Source organism: Gigantopelta aegis, chromosome 9, assembly GCF_016097555.1.
Source record: "Gigantopelta aegis isolate Gae_Host chromosome 9, Gae_host_genome, whole genome shotgun sequence".
NCBI classification, from domain to species: Eukaryota; Metazoa; Mollusca; class Gastropoda; order Neomphalida; family Peltospiridae; genus Gigantopelta; species Gigantopelta aegis.
Window position 1 is genome coordinate 77,975,116 of NC_054707.1, and position 18,238 is coordinate 77,993,353.

Consider the following 18,238-nt stretch of genomic DNA (forward strand, 5'->3'; position numbering starts at 1 on the left):
ACCAACTACATAATAAAAATTTTAAATCTACTACATTGTTTTTAATTAATTGAAACTGTAATGTGTATTGACAAAATTCATATATATATATATGAGCTTGTGTGTTGTATTGATTTTACGAAACGAGTTTCAGGATTTTTTTATTGCCCAAGCGAGAGCGAGGATACTACATCAATCCTGACACGAGTTTCATAAAATCAGTATAGCAAGTGTAATAATTTCTTTAGTATACATTGTTATATTTTTTATGAACGAGGGCAGTCTTAAAATTGTTCAACCACGACTTGAAGACGTCAAAATTAGGGTTGTAACAATTATACATGGTGGCGAATATGAGATAACAAATACGAATATGTAATCACGTCCATGAATGCAAACGTGAAAAGGTTTTGCAGAAAGGAAGAACAGTTTGAGTCTTTTAAAGTAAAAACTTATTAATAATCATGGTTGGAGGTTTTTTTGACAGAAGTGAAATCAAGGTATATGTAATGCTTTGAATAAAAAAGGATTGGTCTATGCACTTGATCTACTGTAAAACTGGTTTGTACGTTATCAAAACAATCGAATCGGTATTGCGTTTTGGTTGGTGTGAATTCGAAACCCAAATTGTACAGTTAGCATTACATGTATATATTCGTGTATTTGGTTCAGCTAGTGACCAATGCAACTATGGTACAGATTGCTGTTCGGTGCACCAAATATTCAAGTATATATCATTGCACTGGTAGTCAAAATGACCTATTTTACATGCACAGTCTGAGCTAGGACTGGGAAAGGTACATCATGTACACATTGCTAAACAAAATTCTGTGATACACTTGTTACACATAATACTTCATATGGTTCAGTTATGGAAGGTGATTTCCTACTTGTATAGTAGCCCAATGGTAAAGCACTTTACTGAAGGCCGGTCTTGTCTAGGATTGATCTTCAATCGCCCCATTGAGCTATTTTTGGTTTTATTCCAGCCAGTGCTCCACAACAGGTAGAACACTGGTATATACCATGAGGTCTGCAAATAAAAGATCCCTTGATGCTAATTCAAAAGAGGAGTTCATGGAGTGGCGGACGCTGTATCAATATGTGTATGGTCCTTAATGAGAGGTCTGACACAGTGTAACTAATTAAAATGTGGTGAGTGTTGTTTTTAAAACATTTCTTTCCCAGACAGTCCAGTATGACCCACAACGGGACAATATTTGAAAGTCAATTCACGTACCGATTGTTAGTTTACGTGAATATATTCTTGTAAGTGATGAGTTAGGCCTACCTAATCCTAAAACACCTGAACTACAGTTCTGTGCTACATTGATGATTCAGACTGATTTTCACTTTCATTACCGATATATAGTCCTTTTAATGTTAGAATGTAATTGTTCACCACGTAACCAATTGGTGGTTCTAGTGATTTTAAAGTTACGTAACTGACACGCGAACAAAACGGTTCTCGGGTCCTCTGTTCTCTATATTGTACGGGGATGGGATTTAGCTCAGTCGGCTGAGTGCTCGCTTGGGGAGTTTGCGTCGCAGGATTGAACCAACTCTATGAATCCATTCGGCTGATTGGGTTTTTTCTCGTTCCAACCAGTGCATCACAACTGAACAAAGGCTGTGGTATGTGCTTTCCTGTCTGTGGGAAAGTGCATATAAAAGATCCCTTGGTGTATTAGGAAAAATGTAGCAGGTTTCCTCTGATGACTACGAGTCATAATATTGGTTTGACATCCAATAGCCAATGATTAATAAGCAATGTGCTCTAGTGGTGTCGTTAAACAAAAACTTTCAATATTGTACAACAAAATGTCTTAGAGGAAACCTACAACATTTTTCCATTAGCAGCAAGAGGTCTTTTTTATGTGCACTTTTCCAGACAGGACGGCATTCATTCATTCATTCATTTCAACTTATTTTCGTGCTTATATCCAATTAAAGTTTAAGCATGCTATCCTGGGCACACCTCTGCTATCAGGGCTGTCTGTTCAGGACAGTGGGTTAGTGGTGTTAGAAGGTGTAGTTAGTGGTTAGTGAAAGAAAAAGAGGGTGTAGTGGTTTTACACCTACCCATTGAGTCGTTACAAAACACACTGGGTGGGAGCCTTATGTTTGGTGGCTTAACCTCGACACCACCGTGGACAGTTTCAAGACAGCATATACCACAGTGTTTGATATACCAGTTCTGGGGCACTGATTGGATAAGGAAAACTCAAGCACACAGCCGACAGAGCTAGATCCTGCTCCTGTGCATCTGTGTTGAGGCTCTTTATTAGTCTTCTCGAACTGGGTGAGGATGTTTCTGTGGACAGCTGCTCCCAATAAAGCCATGAGTTTGGCATTTAATTTAAGCAGATGAAAGCAAAGTATGTTTAAAGGGACTATCCAGAGTTTTTGGCGAATAATTACATATTAAACATATTTTCTGATCGTCCTAGTGTTTGTACTGCATTGTACTAGGTCAAAGTTCATTTGCAATACCAAATCCAGTTTGGGCGACTTATAAGGACAATCCAAAACACAAAATATATAGACACTGATATTATAAACAAGAAAATATATTTCATATGTAATACCAATATTTATTAAAAAAATAATTAAAAAATGTATTGGTCAAAAACATCTTAAAATGCAGCAAACTGACTATAGTCCCTTTAATAACAACTCAACAAAGATTGCATTTCAACAGCTGTTTGGTGTCTAATATATTGTAATGGTGACAGTTTGCTTAGATATGCAATAATTGTGGGTTTTTTGCCCAATACCAAAAAATCTGGTGTCAGCAAATAGAGATAAAAAATATATATAACATCAATAACTACAACAAAACCACAATAATAATAACAATATGAATGTATAGGCCAGACACAACATTTGTATTCTATTAATAGGAATAAAATGCATTTATAATAATGAAGTATATTATAAAATAAATTGGTCAAAGTAGGCTACATGTACTTGGAAATAATTATATGAAATTACTACCCCACTGATAGCCAGAACAAAAATTTTATGTTACAAGTACAGCTGTCAATAAATGTTAATAATAAATTAAGAATTCCAATGTCACCATTATTATATGACAATAAATATAAATTGTAAAGTGCTACTTAGAGTTTTTAAAAAAAGTCGGAAAAGAAGTTTAACTTATCAAATAGTTGTTGCCTTTCAACATAATAAATAGGACAGTTTAAAACAAAATGGTTTTCATCTTGGGAATTACACACCAAAAAAGTCCTCTGTAGGGGTTTTCTTGTTTACTGAATCTCCCAAGTTCCATATGGACTTACATATTCTGTATCCTACGATATCTTTTATATACATTTTACCATAGATAGGACATCACATGCCACATACTTTGTGTGTATACCATTTATGGGGTGTTAGGACAGCCAATGTCTCCCTGAGAATCTCACTTTTAACTCCAGAAAATAGCATAAACATCTCAAGGTTTAATTTGTATAGTGTTTCATTTGTTTATAAAAAGTAGTGCCCTCCCCCACCACCCCTACCCCCCCCACCCCTACCCCCACCCCCCCCCCCCCCCCCCCCCCACCCCACCTCATTTAGTGTAATGAAATAATCTCCATGGATGATAAGATCTTTTGTAGTTAGACCTGTTGTAGAATTAAATAAATTAACCCACTTTGTATCATTTAGAAAAAGTCTTCTCATCCAGGTTAATTTCAAGGATGTTATAACATGATATATATTTGGCATTTTTATACCACCATATTTATTATCTTGGGTTAATATTTCTCGTTTAATTTTCTTTGGCTTATTTTGCCAAATAAATTTGAAAAACATTTTGTTTAAATCTTCTATAGTTTGTTTTGTGGATTTGGTAATGATATTAGGAAGGAGGTAAGTGATTTTGGGTATTATTAATGTTTTAAGAATTGTTACCCTACCTAATACTGTAAGCTTCCTGAATGACCAAATTTTAATCAGATTCTTAATTTGCTTGATTTTAGAATCAAAATTATATTCTATTATATCATTTAAATTTAAAGTAAAATTTATACCAAGCAAACTAAATTGGTTTAAACCCCATTCTAACTTCCAGCGAGTATGGTGATAGACATCTTTAGAATATTTTTTAATTCCTATCCAAATGGCTTTAGACTTAATATAGTTAATATTTAGGCCTGAAATTACAGCGTAATAATCAAGTACTCTCATTGTATTGTTCAGAGACTCAGAAGATCCATCAAGAATGAAAGTGGTGTCATCTGCATATTGTGATATTAAATATTCAGTGCCATCAATGTTATTTAATGATGCTATCAGCACATTTTAATAACGGTTATATATGGCGTCGGACGTTGTGGTTAAGGACCACGCAGCCTGATAACGAGAGCGGAAACCCACTACTGCCAAGTAACGGGCTACTCTTTTCGATTAGCAGCAAGGGGTATTTTATACGCACCATCCCGCAGACAGGATAACACATACCACGGCCTGTGATATACCAGTCGTGGTACACTGGCTGGAGTGAGAAATGGTATCTAACAGAGACGAATGTATTCTATTTCTTACATATCCTCAAAACCCAGGTTTTAAACAAATTTTAACATCCTTTGCACTCGTAACTGACTTACGCGTCACAGACACATGATGGTCAGGTTAACTATACGTCACTGTCTAATCGATTTCCATCGCGCTGGTTTTTTATTGGGCGTATGGCATTGCTGACCTGGTCATCACCTAGGAGCAGGCAGTCGTATGTCTTGAAATTGTTAACAAGTATGTGTAATCGTAAATAACACATGGTGTTCTCACCAACGGGTGTGTAAGAATATGATTTCTGTCATAAATGTATTTGTGATCAAACTTGTTTCATCAGTGACGCTAAATTTTATCAGGTTAATATTGCAAGAATAAATTAACAGATCTAGGTTTCATGGTATAAATCTGATGAAAATTTAGTTTGAAAGCAAGTGGATGGATGGAGGGGGTTTGATGTATGTTCCGAATCCTAACATTGTTCATAAACACTAGTAAACGGCTGCAGAAGAATTTTCATCAACTTAATTATGCGACGTCAGTATTTTATCATTCCAGCCTGTGCACCACGACTGACCGTGATATGTGATCCCTGGCTACTGATGGAAAAATGTAGCAGGTTTCCTCTCTAAGACCATATGTAGCAATTACCAATTGTTTGACATCCAATAGCCGATGATTAATAAATCAAAGTACTCCAGTGGTGTTGTTAAACAAAACAAACTTCATGTGACCTCAACGTGGGTAAAAATACCTTCATGTGTGTTTTATAATAAAAGTAATAACAAGATTTGTGTATTCTGTATAATTATTTTATATAGTAGCTAAGACACAAGAGTTTATTACCAAATAATCTTTTGAAAATATGGTTGGGATTGCCTACTACGATGTTAAATGTTGACAAGACGTGGTCGCAGCTTTAATATTTTTAGTTGCGTGCGCAAGATCAAGGGAGGATAATACAGAAACGTGAGAATGACGTTATACTTCCGTGATAAACATTGCAGGACTGTAATGTTTATAAATAAATCCATTGTGTTTATAACTGTATGTAGGTTTTCTTTTACTGACAAAAGCTGGTAGTTTTAAATAATTTTATTTAATATATTCAATCCGTCCTTGTAATTGGAGTGCCAAGTAAGTTCTTTCTTCCTAGTTTAACTATCTGGGCCTACGATTTCATTAAAAAATGTTCTGAAGGCAGTGAAGCCTATTTTAAAATTCACAAAACTGATGTAGGTTAAGTAGTATGAAACAAAGAAAGTGTGTGGTTTTGATTATTATTAGTAGTAGAGTATGGCTCAAAATATATACATGTATTTAATAATAGTCTTCATGGCTTGGACTAAATTGTATTTGACCTACTTTTGAGTTTTCAAACTTAAACTCTTTGCTTGAGGTTAAAAATCAGAAGGAAAAAATCACTCTACCCAAGTTCCTTCCACTGGCAACATTATTTAAATCTTAAATAAATAAATAATATTAATTTTAATTTTTTGCAACAATAAACCAATAATTATTAATTAACAATTTTGGCTTGAAGTTGAAACAAAATAAATATATCATAACAAATAAGTCTGATCATGGCCATAGTCCATCAGTCTACAATACAAAATTGTTATATAAACTTCATTTTAAATGATCATCCAGTAAATTCAGAACATGATCAACATGCAGAGAATATTCCTCTTCTCTTTTTTTAATTCAGCTTTTTGATACTAATATAAAGATGTGTGAAATAAGTGTAATAAAGTATAGAGTATAAAATGAAAATAATGCTAGATTACAAGCAGAATTTTTTTGTTTGTTGTATATTATCATAAGCCATGATATGGGCTGTTTACTGCATGATCAGCCCTGACTCCTGCATTATATCCTACTCATTCAGTAGTGATCTTTTAAGCAGCATTCTCATTATACAATTTGTCACACCGACTTGTTACATGTGATTTGTCGTAAGAAATAGGATAAGTTCTAATTAGTATGATTCCAATACAACTTAGGTGTTCTCACAGAACAATTCATTCACATTTGACTAATCACAGGCCATCAGATTTCACAGAAATATCATTTTTGGTAGCATGTATAAAATCATGGAACCGAAATCTTTTCCCCAATGATTACTATATTGAGTACAACTATTCAACGGAACCTAAAAGCAGTTTCTGATGGGTTCCTACATGTGATCACAAGGTACGAAACCGAAAAAGTTTTTCCCATGAAATTTGAAATGCTATGGCCTGTAATCACATAATGAGAATGCCGCTTTAGGTACGTTTTATATCATTCTAATTTACCACTGGTTTTTAAAGTATATTATTGTCTTTAATCTTTGTTCTTTAATACATAATTTGTTTTCCAGGCTAATGTATATATTTCACAATGTGTGATTCTGAAGAGAATTGTCAATGTCGAAGGTCACTGCTGGAAGCAATAACCTACAAGTACATCATTGCTATGAAGGAGGATCCTAGCAACTCTTCAATCTACGTGCCTAAACGAGGACTTGTCACACTTTCAGGTGCATGCAGGCACTGAAATTTACAATTGAAATATTTATTACCTGGTGTATTCACACATATACAAGTAGCATATAAACAAAACAGACATGGTTTTAGTGCTCAGTTTACAGGGCTCAAACTTAAAAGCGGCAATGACTGCAATTGCCATTGGTGACATAAGTTGCCGTCGGTTGGGGGGGTCACCGATGGCACTTTAGTGTCACTGGATAAAAGTTACTGCCGTTGGTAAAGCTCACCGACAGCAAAATGTATTTAAACACATATGAACATTATCTGACAGTATTTAACACGGGCATTTGGGTCTTGGTTGCAGTTAATGGGTGTTCAGTTCGTAAAGCTTGATGGAACTAGTCATGTGCATACCCTGTATTATTGTATAATATACGTCCCCACTGCATTTTGCCTCCTCGCTTTCGTGTTATTTCATTCCTTTTCACGTTTGGCAGCCCATTTCTTTTTCTGTGCCCTCTTTATTTTTTGGCATCCTGTTATAATTTACTGCACCCAGCTTCGCTATTTCAAAATGCACATTTTTTTTTTTACACTGAAAAACATTGATCAGTCTGCACACTGGACATCAAAGGAAACAATCTGCGTTGTGTATGAAAGCGTAACTGACAAAAAACGTCAGTAGCTTATGACAGTAACCATAACGTAATTTAACACTATGTGTCCCATTCCAGTATCCATTTGTATGTTTGATACACACAATAAAACTAAAAGTTATATTTTATTTTAAGATTGAAAACATTTAATTTTTATCATTTTGGCAATTGCCGTGAGTGATAAATTCTTAAGTTTGAGCCCTGAGTTTAGTTTGTTATACACCTGCAAGTATCATAAATTGATTTGAACAGTGTATGTATTTTATTCCATCAAATGGGTTACAATTGATTATACGCATGTATATATCTTAATTTCCCCACAAAACAGTATGGCAAAACCAATTAAATGTAAATACTAAACATTTTATTTTTGTTAAGAGTTTAAAAATATTCTAAAAGAGATGATTAGGCAAGGCTAAATTGGACTGGTGTGCATTATTAGGTATTAGTATGACATTATTATTTAATATATATTATATTGGTATATTTAATTAATAAAACAGTAAAAATGTGATAGCTGTTATATATAATAGGTGCTGCCATTTTGCACCATCTCACTGAATCTGCTCTTGCATCACATTAGATCTTAAACAAAAAGGGAAAAAATTGCATCAGGATTGTTTTGTTGGGGTTTTATTTTTGGTGTTGGGGGGGTGGGGGGAGGGATTCAACCACGTTAATGGTTATATGAGATTAGTGGTGTTCCAATGATCGATTAATTATAATCGAAAATTGATCGGATTGGCTCTTACGATGTGATGATCGATTATAAAAATTCACAATCGATTGTGTGGGAAAATGTTAACTGTAACTGTTCCTCCAGTTTAGATGATAAAATAGATGTAAATATTCAGTGGTTTGGGTTTGTTTTCATGTGTACATAAAGAAACATTACATTAAATAGTTAATAAAGGTACAATTAGCCATTTGCAGGGTGCACACGACAATAGGTACATGGTCCTTATAATTAAAAGCCTTCTTATGGTAATTTTTTCTCATTCCAACCAGTGCACCACAACTGGACAGAGGCAGTGGTATGTGTTTTCCTGTCTGTGGGAAAGTGCATATAAAAGATCCCTTGCTGCATTAGAAACAATGTAGTGGGTTTCCTCTGATGACTACGAGTCAGAATGACCAAATGTTTGACATCCAGTAGCCGATGATTAATTAATCGATGTGCTCCAGTGGTGGCGTTAAACAAAACAATTCTTTCTTTCTTATGTGCATGGAATTCTAACTGATTGTGTTACCAAAAGTTGATCGGTTGGTGCAAACCGATTATAACCGATGATTGATGATGAAATTCCAACCGATTCTCAACACTACATGAGATAAAGCCACAGTCCTCATTTGTCTGACTAACGACTGACCTATAGATGCACTGGACAGAGCACTTGGGTCAGGATCTAGCTCATTTGGTAGTGCTCACCTCAGGTTCTTTGGGCAAAGGTTGTCCTGTGTAGAAAGTGCATATAAAGATTCCTTGTTGCTAATGGAAGAAAAAATATACCGGAAACTGGTACCTGAGACTATATGTCAGACTTGCCAAATGTTTGACATCCAGTAGCCGATGATTAATAAATCAATGTGGTCTAGTGGTGTCATTAAACAAAAACTTTGTGTGTGTGTGGTAATTAGAGCATGCTTAAACTGTACATGGATATAAGAACAAGATTATAATGAATAAATAAATTTCTTCTGAATGTGATCATTATTTAACCAACAGAATCTGGAGATCTGATTCTGCCGGAGAATGTTGATTTGACCGACTACAAGATTGACAGTGCTGGAAACGTTGATGAGCTGGTACGACTGGCTTGTAACGTGAAGGAGCTGATACTCCATGGGAACTGTCTACAGGTGTGGGATGAGGTGTGTATGTCTGGCTTAAGAGTAATCAGACCTTATCTAACCTTAATTGGGGGGGGGGGGGGGGGGGGGGGGGCAGCAGCAAAAAAAAAAGAAAAAAGAATTGGAACAAAGTAATATTAAGAGTCTTAACTGTAGTCCTTCCCACAGCAAATGCCTTTTTTCATACTATGGAAGATAAGGCAAGTTATTTATTTCTGAGCCCATTGTTTTCTAAATTGCACACAAAAATTTGGGGGTTTTCTTGTTCTTCTTTTAGGTTCTTCTTTTAAGTGTTTCAAACACTTTCTACTGAAATTATTTAAAAAAAAAAAAAAATTGTTGGGGGATGGGATGAACTATAGACTATTATATAGATCTTTTTTTTTCCTTGGAGGATAATTCCCCCCTTGAGCCTCCCCTCCACCTCTATGTTTTAACTATATATAGCCTGAGTGACCCATGTTAAAATTGTGTTTCTAATTTTTGCTCACTAGTAAAGAAGATCGCACGTGTATGAAATATAAAGATGTGGAACATCTGTGTTTTTTAAATGTTTCCCACCACTCTGTCTGTCTGTCACTGGACTGTCTTATAAAAAGGATGCTTAAAATTCAAGATAATTGGGTTCCTACTAAATACTTAGGAGTAACTCAATGGTAAAGTGCACACTTGATGCTCAGTCGGTCTTGAATCGATCCACATTGGTCATCTCATTGAGGGGCTATTTCTCATTCCAGCTAGTGCTTCATGACGGATGTAACAAAGGCCATGCATGTACTATCCTGTCTGTGGGATTCTTTATATAATGGTTAGCCCATATTGTGGTGGCAGCAGGTTTCCTCTTTCATTATCCATATGGTGCACCGACTGTAACCATATGCAGGGGTCGAAATCCTGACGACCCGACCAGCTTTTGTTGGTCAACATCACCATGGACCAGGAGATGTTTTTGTCTGTCATTCTGTCAGACTGGCAGTTATTTTACATTTGAGTTAATCATGTTTGGTCCAGCAGCTTTTGTTTTGGGCAGGATATCCAGTTTTGATTTGGTAGGATAACTGGTAAGAATGTTGGCCAATTTTGATCCCTGCATCCTATGTCTGATGCCATATTTACTGTAGATAAAATTATTAATTCTTCTTTTTTTCAGGTGTTAACGATTGTCAGTGGAATGCCCATGCTGACGTTTCTAAATCTGACTGCCAATTCGTTGAGTGAGATGGTGGTCAGGCCAAGTGAAAAATCGGTCTTTCCCAACATCAGCCATCTTGTCCTCAACAAGACACGGGTGCCTTGGGATACATTAGAGGCTTTGTTGCAGTGTTTTTTTAGGTAGAGTTTATTTTTCCATATGCTTTGGGATTTTAAACAAAATCTAAACTGAGAAACACAATGGAAACTTGTTTAGGGTTTTTATTTTATTTTTATTTTTTATTTTACTATTATTATTATTTTTTTTAATTGTGCAATATATAATGTTTTTTGATATTTAAAACAATTCTTCCTTTTTTAATGTTGTAAGTGAGAAAACCCCCATCAAAAGCAAATTAAAAATGTGTTTTCATGAATTAATAAACTAATTAATTAAAGAAAAAGACCTAACTGATAATTAACCAGTCATTGTTATTATAATGAGAGTAATAAACATTATTTTTTGACATTCTTTGAATGAATTGTCTACTATTTCGTTTACATTCATCGAGGTATGAACAAAAAACTCATACGCAAACTTTGTGTGAATAGCGTTGCTGATTCACACATTTTGCAGATGATTTTTGTTTTGTTTTTTTGTTCTTACCCTGATGAACATAAAACAAAGAACAGACAATCCTTAACTGAATTGTTCGTTTCAGTCTGGTCGAGCTTCACCTTAGTTTAAATGACTATACAGATGTGTGCCTGTCGGATCAGCTGGAGTATCCGTCTCTCAAGATCCTCTTCTTTAACGGCAACGCTGTGACGTCGTGGCCAAAGATATGTAAACTGGGTCGTGCGTTTCCCAACCTCGAAGATCTGATGATGTGCGGCTGTAAGTTCACAAACATCGGATCGGACGGACACGAAGCATTTTCCAGGCTGCGGAGATGGAGCCTGAGTCAGACCCACCTGGAGGGGTGGGGGGATGTCGACCAGCTCCGACACTTCCCCGCTCTCTATGACGTCCGCTTACAAGATATCGCATTCTTACAGGTGTGTTACATATATAGAGGTTAATATTTAAACACAAAGTAGGCCAGCCTCATTGATAATAAAGAGTGACAAAACCAGTCTGAAAAATGTAATGAGTAAACAGTGTAACTGTTTTCAGTTATTTTTGTTCAAACTGAAATCTTGAGAAAACGCTCTAAAATGAAAATACAGAAAAAAGTAAACAAAACAAGTTTTAATACCTTACTTGACAGTCAGTCTAATTCACAATAGTTGCATTGTTACTAAAACGAAAAGTGAACTAAGATTCTCGTGTGTGTATACAATCTACCCCAGAGAAAAATCCATGTAAGTGTCTTAGCTTTGCATGACAATGAACGTGCATCTCCAGTAATGACAAACTGTGCCACTCAAGAAACCGATTTCAAAACCGATCATGTCATTTTTGGTCGTTCATTTTCACAGTAAAATGTTTTAACAAGACAAAAAAAAAGTGCTAAAATAATCCTGGGACAAGTGTAGTATTTATGGGCTACAAAGTGAGGTTGTGGGCAGTCTATAAATAGCAGGATTACTGGGCCACATTTACTCCACCTAATCACTGGACATGCAAATCGTTTGGGATACAGGTGTGTGTGTGTGTGTGTGGGGGGGGGGGGGGTGCCTTCATTGATACACAATTTTAAAATATTTATTTACTACAGATAAAAAAAACCCAGTGTAGTGTTTTTCACCTTATGCACTGCTTCTTTAGTGAGAAACACATTTTATTATTACTGTTCACAGAGAAAATTATCTTTGAATGCTTAGGTGTGGCGGTATACCAGACAGCACTGTACTGGTATATACAAATGATGTAAGCCACTTTAGACACTATTCTGAGTTTTGCTATAACATTCTATTTTCTTCATTTTCACAAAAACTTTCAAAAACCAAAGTTCAATTTGTTCTGTTGAAGAGCTCCATGGATTGATTTTCTTGAGATGAAAAACCCCTCAAAACATATACAAAAGGATAGGTGCCAGAAATATTTTTCAGTTAAGTCTTATAATTTCTGTATAATTGTTATAAAATTCACTGCATTTTGTTTTTGTACTGTGATGTCACTCCTTTTCTCAGTCTGTTCCAGCCAGTGCACCATGACTGGTATATCAAAGGTCGTGGAATGTACTACTCTGTCTATGGGATGGTGTATATAAAAGATCCCTGGCTGCTAATCAAAAAGAGTAGCTCATGAAGTGGTGACAGCGGGTTTCCTCTCTGAATATCTGTGTGATCCTTAACCATATGTCTGATGCCATATAACCGTAAAATAAAATGTGTTGAGTGCATCGTTAAATAAAACATTTCCTTCCTTTCTTTTCTCAGCTGATGTATATTGCATCATGAAAAGGACTGCATGTAGTGGTGAATATTAAGTGATGACCCATATTACCTTGCTTACATAATGACCTAATCAGCAGGCTAATAACCTCCTGCATGATGAGGTCAAATAACCAATCAATAGATGTTTTTTCTAACATGGCTTTCTGGCTAGGAGACTTGTGCTAGATGGTTTTTCTAACATGGCTTTCTGGCACATTTTTACCAGTTGATTGAACTATTATGTTAATTCTGATTCCTACAAATACAAAGTCAGAGTGAACTCCACTTCATTAACAAAACAAGATGATGTTTAATGGAGTAGACTGTAGATATTACTAGATAAACCTTAAGTGTTTGATTGGAGAATTACACAGTAGATTACATCTTAGCCTGAGTGTTTGAGAATGAGTTGAGATGTACTTGGAAATAAATTGAAGTCTTCAGATAAGAAACCAGACCAGCTCTAGGCTGATATTAATTGTTTGGAACATACTGTCAGTTTTTTAATTTAAAAAACAAAATTATGGTGTCTGTCAGCTTCTAGTATCCTCATATATGCATTCATTGAAAACCAGTTAATGCTTTGGGTCACGAGCCATATGTTCTAATTTATGTTTCCAAATTACTTTTGAAGCAAAATGACCGAGATGTTCCAGTTATAAATAGTAATGCTGGGACGACAAGACTAAATATTTTCTGTATATCAAACTTTTACTAAAACCACTCTGTGAAGTCCTATAAAATTTTGGAAAGACTTCTGAACATTCCAGCATGCATGCTAATACTATCCCTAACCCTAAACCTAAGCCTGAATGCTGGAATGTTCGGAAGTCTTGTCAAAATTGTGACAAATGACAAATTTGTACCAGGCAGCGTACATGACCAGTGTTTACTTCCATGTGTTCGTCTAGATGATTTGGGAGAACTAAAATGAGATGGATGTACATGTATAATATTATAATAGATGTTTTCATCTGATCCGGCTTGACTGTGTGAATGTTAATTTTTCAGAAATATAAGCAGAAGGAGAGACGACAACTTATTATTGCCCGCACCCCCAACATCATCTGTCTGAACGGTAGTCGAATTGAAGCACTAGATCGCGAAGATGCCGAAAGAGCTTTTATACGCAAGTACATGGATGCAGATGAGAAACCAGAGAGGTATATTATTTACTAACAGTCATTGATATTATTAAATATTGGTAGCTCTATATCGGGTGATTTAAAAAAAAAAACCCACTTTTGAAAAGCTAAATAGCAGGAAAAAGTATGAAATTTTAAAGTTAAATAGAAAACAAATCATTGAAATTTTATACAGTTTGTTATGTTGATGGTATGACATTTGTGACAGTACTCTAAAAAAAAAAAAAAGCATCAATACACAACATAATAAACTAATTTTGTGTAAAATTTAAGTGTTTTGCATTGCATATTTCTTCCACTATTAAGCTTCAAAAAGTGGGACTTTTGGGTGTTTTTTAGGAGGCTATAGGTTTCATCTTCATTCTTTTGTTTGTCTGTCTGTTTGTTTGTCCCATGTGTAGATTTCCAGATGGGTTTTTTCACAATGCCTTAAAATACTGAGCTGAAATTTTGTGTATAGGTTTCAATGTACTGTTACAGATCAAGTTTGATTTTTATGGCCCTTGAACTTAAGATATGATATGAAAATTAGTTTTCTAGACTTCTTTTGGCTATGCATCAAGATATTGAACTGAAATTTTGTGTATAGCTTTATCACATTCTGTCGTGTATCAAGTTTTACTGTTATGGCAATTTACCAATTTTTCTCAAATATGGCCCTTGAAATTAGGAAATACGAAAAAAAATTGGGCCCAGTAGGGGACATGTACATGTATTGCTTTAGCAGTACTCTCAGAATGCTTGTTTTAATAATACATAGAGCATTAACCATGGCTTCTGTTTAGGGTTAGTGATTTTCTCAATATTTTTTTCATTTTTGCTAAATGTTTATCGAACATTGAATTTTTTTCTTCTCATTTTTGCTAACCGTTTAAACATCACCAGGTACTTTGAACTGGAGAAGGTGCACGGCAAGCTCCACCCACTGGCAAACGTTTGCATGACCCCGCAGACGACCTTCAAGGTGTCGGTGGTGTTTGACGAGCAGGTGCAGGTGATGGAGATCAGCACCAGCCAGACGGTCGGCCAGCTCAAGTCGTCCCTCGCCAGTCTGTTCGGCCAGCCGCCCAACAAGTGCAGACTGTTCTACCTCGACAAGCAGATAAGCCACGGCTTGGAGGAGCTCAAGTTCCCGCAGAAGATGGTCTACAATCTGAACGTGGATGACGGCGACGAGTTTCATATATGGTTGAAGTGTCGCTGACTGCGTGTATATGGGTCGTTTCTAAAGCGGCATTCTCATTTGTCACTTGTCATTAATTGAACCAACTTGTCGCATGCGATCGAATTGTACTGTCAGAACACCTAAATCATAGGGCCGACAAATCGCATGTAAGTAGTGGGTGCAACTAATCGCATAATGAGAATGCAACTTTTGTGTGTGATCAAATCTGTGTTCTTATTTGACATTCCCGATGATTTCTCATTGCAGAAAAGGTGAATGTCTGATGTAATAATAATAAGTGTCAGTGTTAATGTTCAAAGTCATTTAACAGCACAGACTTTAAAATAATGGGTCTTATAAATATTACCTAAAATAAGTTATTAGATGGGTACAGTACCAGGAAGATATTGAAAAATAATGAAAATGACAATGGGCATTGTTTGTTTCATTAATCAACTTACGGTTTTAGTGAAATATAGGCATCAAAAACATCGTTAATTTGGCACTTTTTGTTGTAAGTTTATGTTGGACAACATTTATTTTTAAAATTTTATTGTGCTGATTGCTGTGTCTCAGGTATGTTGTAAATGTTTTCTTCTCCTGAAATGGAGTTTATTCATCTACAGCTGACTCTCCAGGTCCCAAGCCAAGTGTGTAATCATAGTTTATATAGTGTGGGAGAAGCTGTGAACTGATGAATGTAAATACCTTTTTTTAAAACATTGTCAGATATAGATTCCATACAAACCAGTTCTACTTTCCACAGAAGCACTTCTTAGTCATGCAGGGATCACACTGGGATACATTTAGTCTTGGCCAATTTTAAGGTATATGTAAAGTATTTGCATGGAAATTTGTCAGAACTGGTTAATTTAAAGGAAATTTTATTAGTCAAAGACGAAAATGTTGTAGCCACTTTGTATAAAAATTAGGACTTTGCTAATTTGGCAATGGACAGGGTGAGCCCTGAATGTTGTAGCCACTTCGTATTAAAATTAGCACTTGGCTAATTTGGCAATGGACAGGGTGAGCCCTGAATGTTGTAGCCACTTTGTATTAAAATTAGCACTTGGCTAATTTGGCAATGGACAGGGTGAGCCCTGAATGTTGTAGCCACTTCGTATTAAAATTAGCACTTGGCTAATTTGGCAATGGACAGGGTGAGCCCTGAATGTTGTAGCCACTTCGTATTAAAATTAGCACTTGGCTAATTTGGCAATGGACAGGGTGAGCTCTGTTAGTGTGGAGGATGCACTCGACAAGGTGGGTGCAAAAGCTTTGTTGAAGGGTATCTGAAAATTTTGTAGTAGCATGATAATTGAGGGGTGTTAAAAAGGGGTTAGTGAAAAATGCTGATATAAAGAGCTTACTGTATATTACTGAATCAGAGATGAGTAGGATGTGTATGAGAAACAGTTCACACTAATGATCCTTATTTGATGTACTTTATATTGCATAATAATGTTCAAGGTAGTTCTTTCTGTTTACACCAAGTCTTAACTTTTCTTTTACTTGTTATTTAAAAAAACTGGTTCAGCATTTTGTACATAACCTATATCTATGATACACAATTATGTGCCTTTATATACAAATTTGACATGATAGATTTTATACAAGAATTAATTTATGTAATTTTAACTATATGATTTACTAGATGTTCTCAGTGATTGGCTAGGTTTTAGAAATTTGAATCAAAATGAAGTAGAGTTATGTCCCTTACATTCACATTACAAGATGAATAAAACTGTCTAAAGTCACATTTACACGTTGATTTTGTAGGGAGTGACCTGGCAATAACATTATTATACTGCTAGACAAGTTTACCTCCCTTATTACTGTATACATTGCAGAATTACTCTTCAATGAATCGCTTAATAAAACTGTCTGAAGTCACATTTACACATTGATTTTGTAGGGAGTGACCTGGCAATAACATTATTATACTGCTTGACAAGTTTACCTCCCTTATTACTGTATACATTGCAGAATTACTCTTCAATGAATCGCTTAATATAAAAAAAAGCAGAATTTTAGAATCGGCAAAAACGGTTGTTTTAGATGAGTAAATCAGATTTATTTTTAAATTCTGTATTGAAATTCAGCAATACTATTGTATTGTCAATATTACATTTATTAAAAATCTGTTAATGCATTATTGTACCAATACTAAAATCAAGTCAAAATCGATTGTTTTTGTTTTTAATTGCATTTATTGTGCAAATAGACAGGTAACATTGTATAAATGTTTATATATATATATAGCTTTGAAATGTAAAATATATAATCTCTTTGACATCATTAGAGGTTTAGTTTCATGTAACCATCATCATAACCTCATGTATTTGGCTATGTTTAGAGGTAAATACATTGTATGAAATTCCATGAACTGCTTGTAAATGACTGAACCAAGACATCTGAGAATGCTGCGATTTACTTTTGAGAAACATTTGGTGTACACTTTTTAGCACTCTAGTTTGTACATATAACTTGGAGATATTATACATTGTTGACTCAGCTTTATTAATTATTCCTAAATCCAGACATTTGTTTAGGTTCAGTGGTGGTGCAATATGATAGAATTGGCTGTAAAATGCCACAGGCCTTCAGACAGCATTTTGGAGGTAGTAATGGTCTGTAGCTTGTAGGCAACGGGATATGTTGCATGCAGTTTAGACATTAGTATTGCTTTTAGCTAAATATGCAGTTTGGATATTAATAATATTTAGTTTTAGCTAATATGTCATCTGGATTATGGTACTAGCTTGTGTATAATTTTGGCATTAGTAATTGTTTTAGCTGCAGGGTTCATAGCCGTCTTTAAATTCATTGAAAGTCTTTGAATTTGAAAAAAATATTTTTAGGTCTTTGAAAGTCATTGAATTGTAATAAAAGTCTTTAAAAGTCTTTAAATTCTCACAAGTCATAGCCAATGCAATGATG

The 18,238-nt window shown here is 35.2% G+C and overlaps 1 protein-coding gene across 1 annotated transcript; it reads left to right on the top strand.

Annotated features, from left to right (window-relative positions):
• Positions 1-5,501: 5,501 nt before the first annotated feature.
• Positions 5,502-16,287, top strand: LOC121382010 (tubulin-specific chaperone cofactor E-like protein). Its single transcript, XM_041511475.1, has 7 exons — positions 5,502-5,634; positions 6,860-7,018; positions 9,351-9,496; positions 10,626-10,807; positions 11,329-11,665; positions 14,000-14,151; positions 15,019-16,287. Exons 2-7 carry the CDS (start codon positions 6,880-6,882, stop codon positions 15,335-15,337), a joined length of 1,275 nt encoding a protein of 424 aa, XP_041367409.1. The 5' UTR covers positions 5,502-5,634; positions 6,860-6,879; the 3' UTR covers positions 15,338-16,287.
• The last annotated feature ends 1,951 nt before the right edge of the window (positions 16,288-18,238 follow it).

What these genes read in the sequence shown, in the direction of transcription:
- LOC121382010 (XM_041511475.1), top strand. Translation starts at nt 6,880, where the DNA reads ATGTGTGATTCTGAAGAGAATTGTCAATGTCGAAGGTCACTGCTGGAA. An exon ending in TTGTTGCAGTGTTTTTTTAG is followed by an intron (nt 10,808 to 11,328) that starts GTAGAGTTTATT and finishes TGTTCGTTTCAG; the next exon opens with TCTGGTCGAGCTTCACCTTA. An exon ending in AAGATATCGCATTCTTACAG is followed by an intron (nt 11,666 to 13,999) that starts GTGTGTTACATA and finishes TTAATTTTTCAG; the next exon opens with AAATATAAGCAGAAGGAGAG.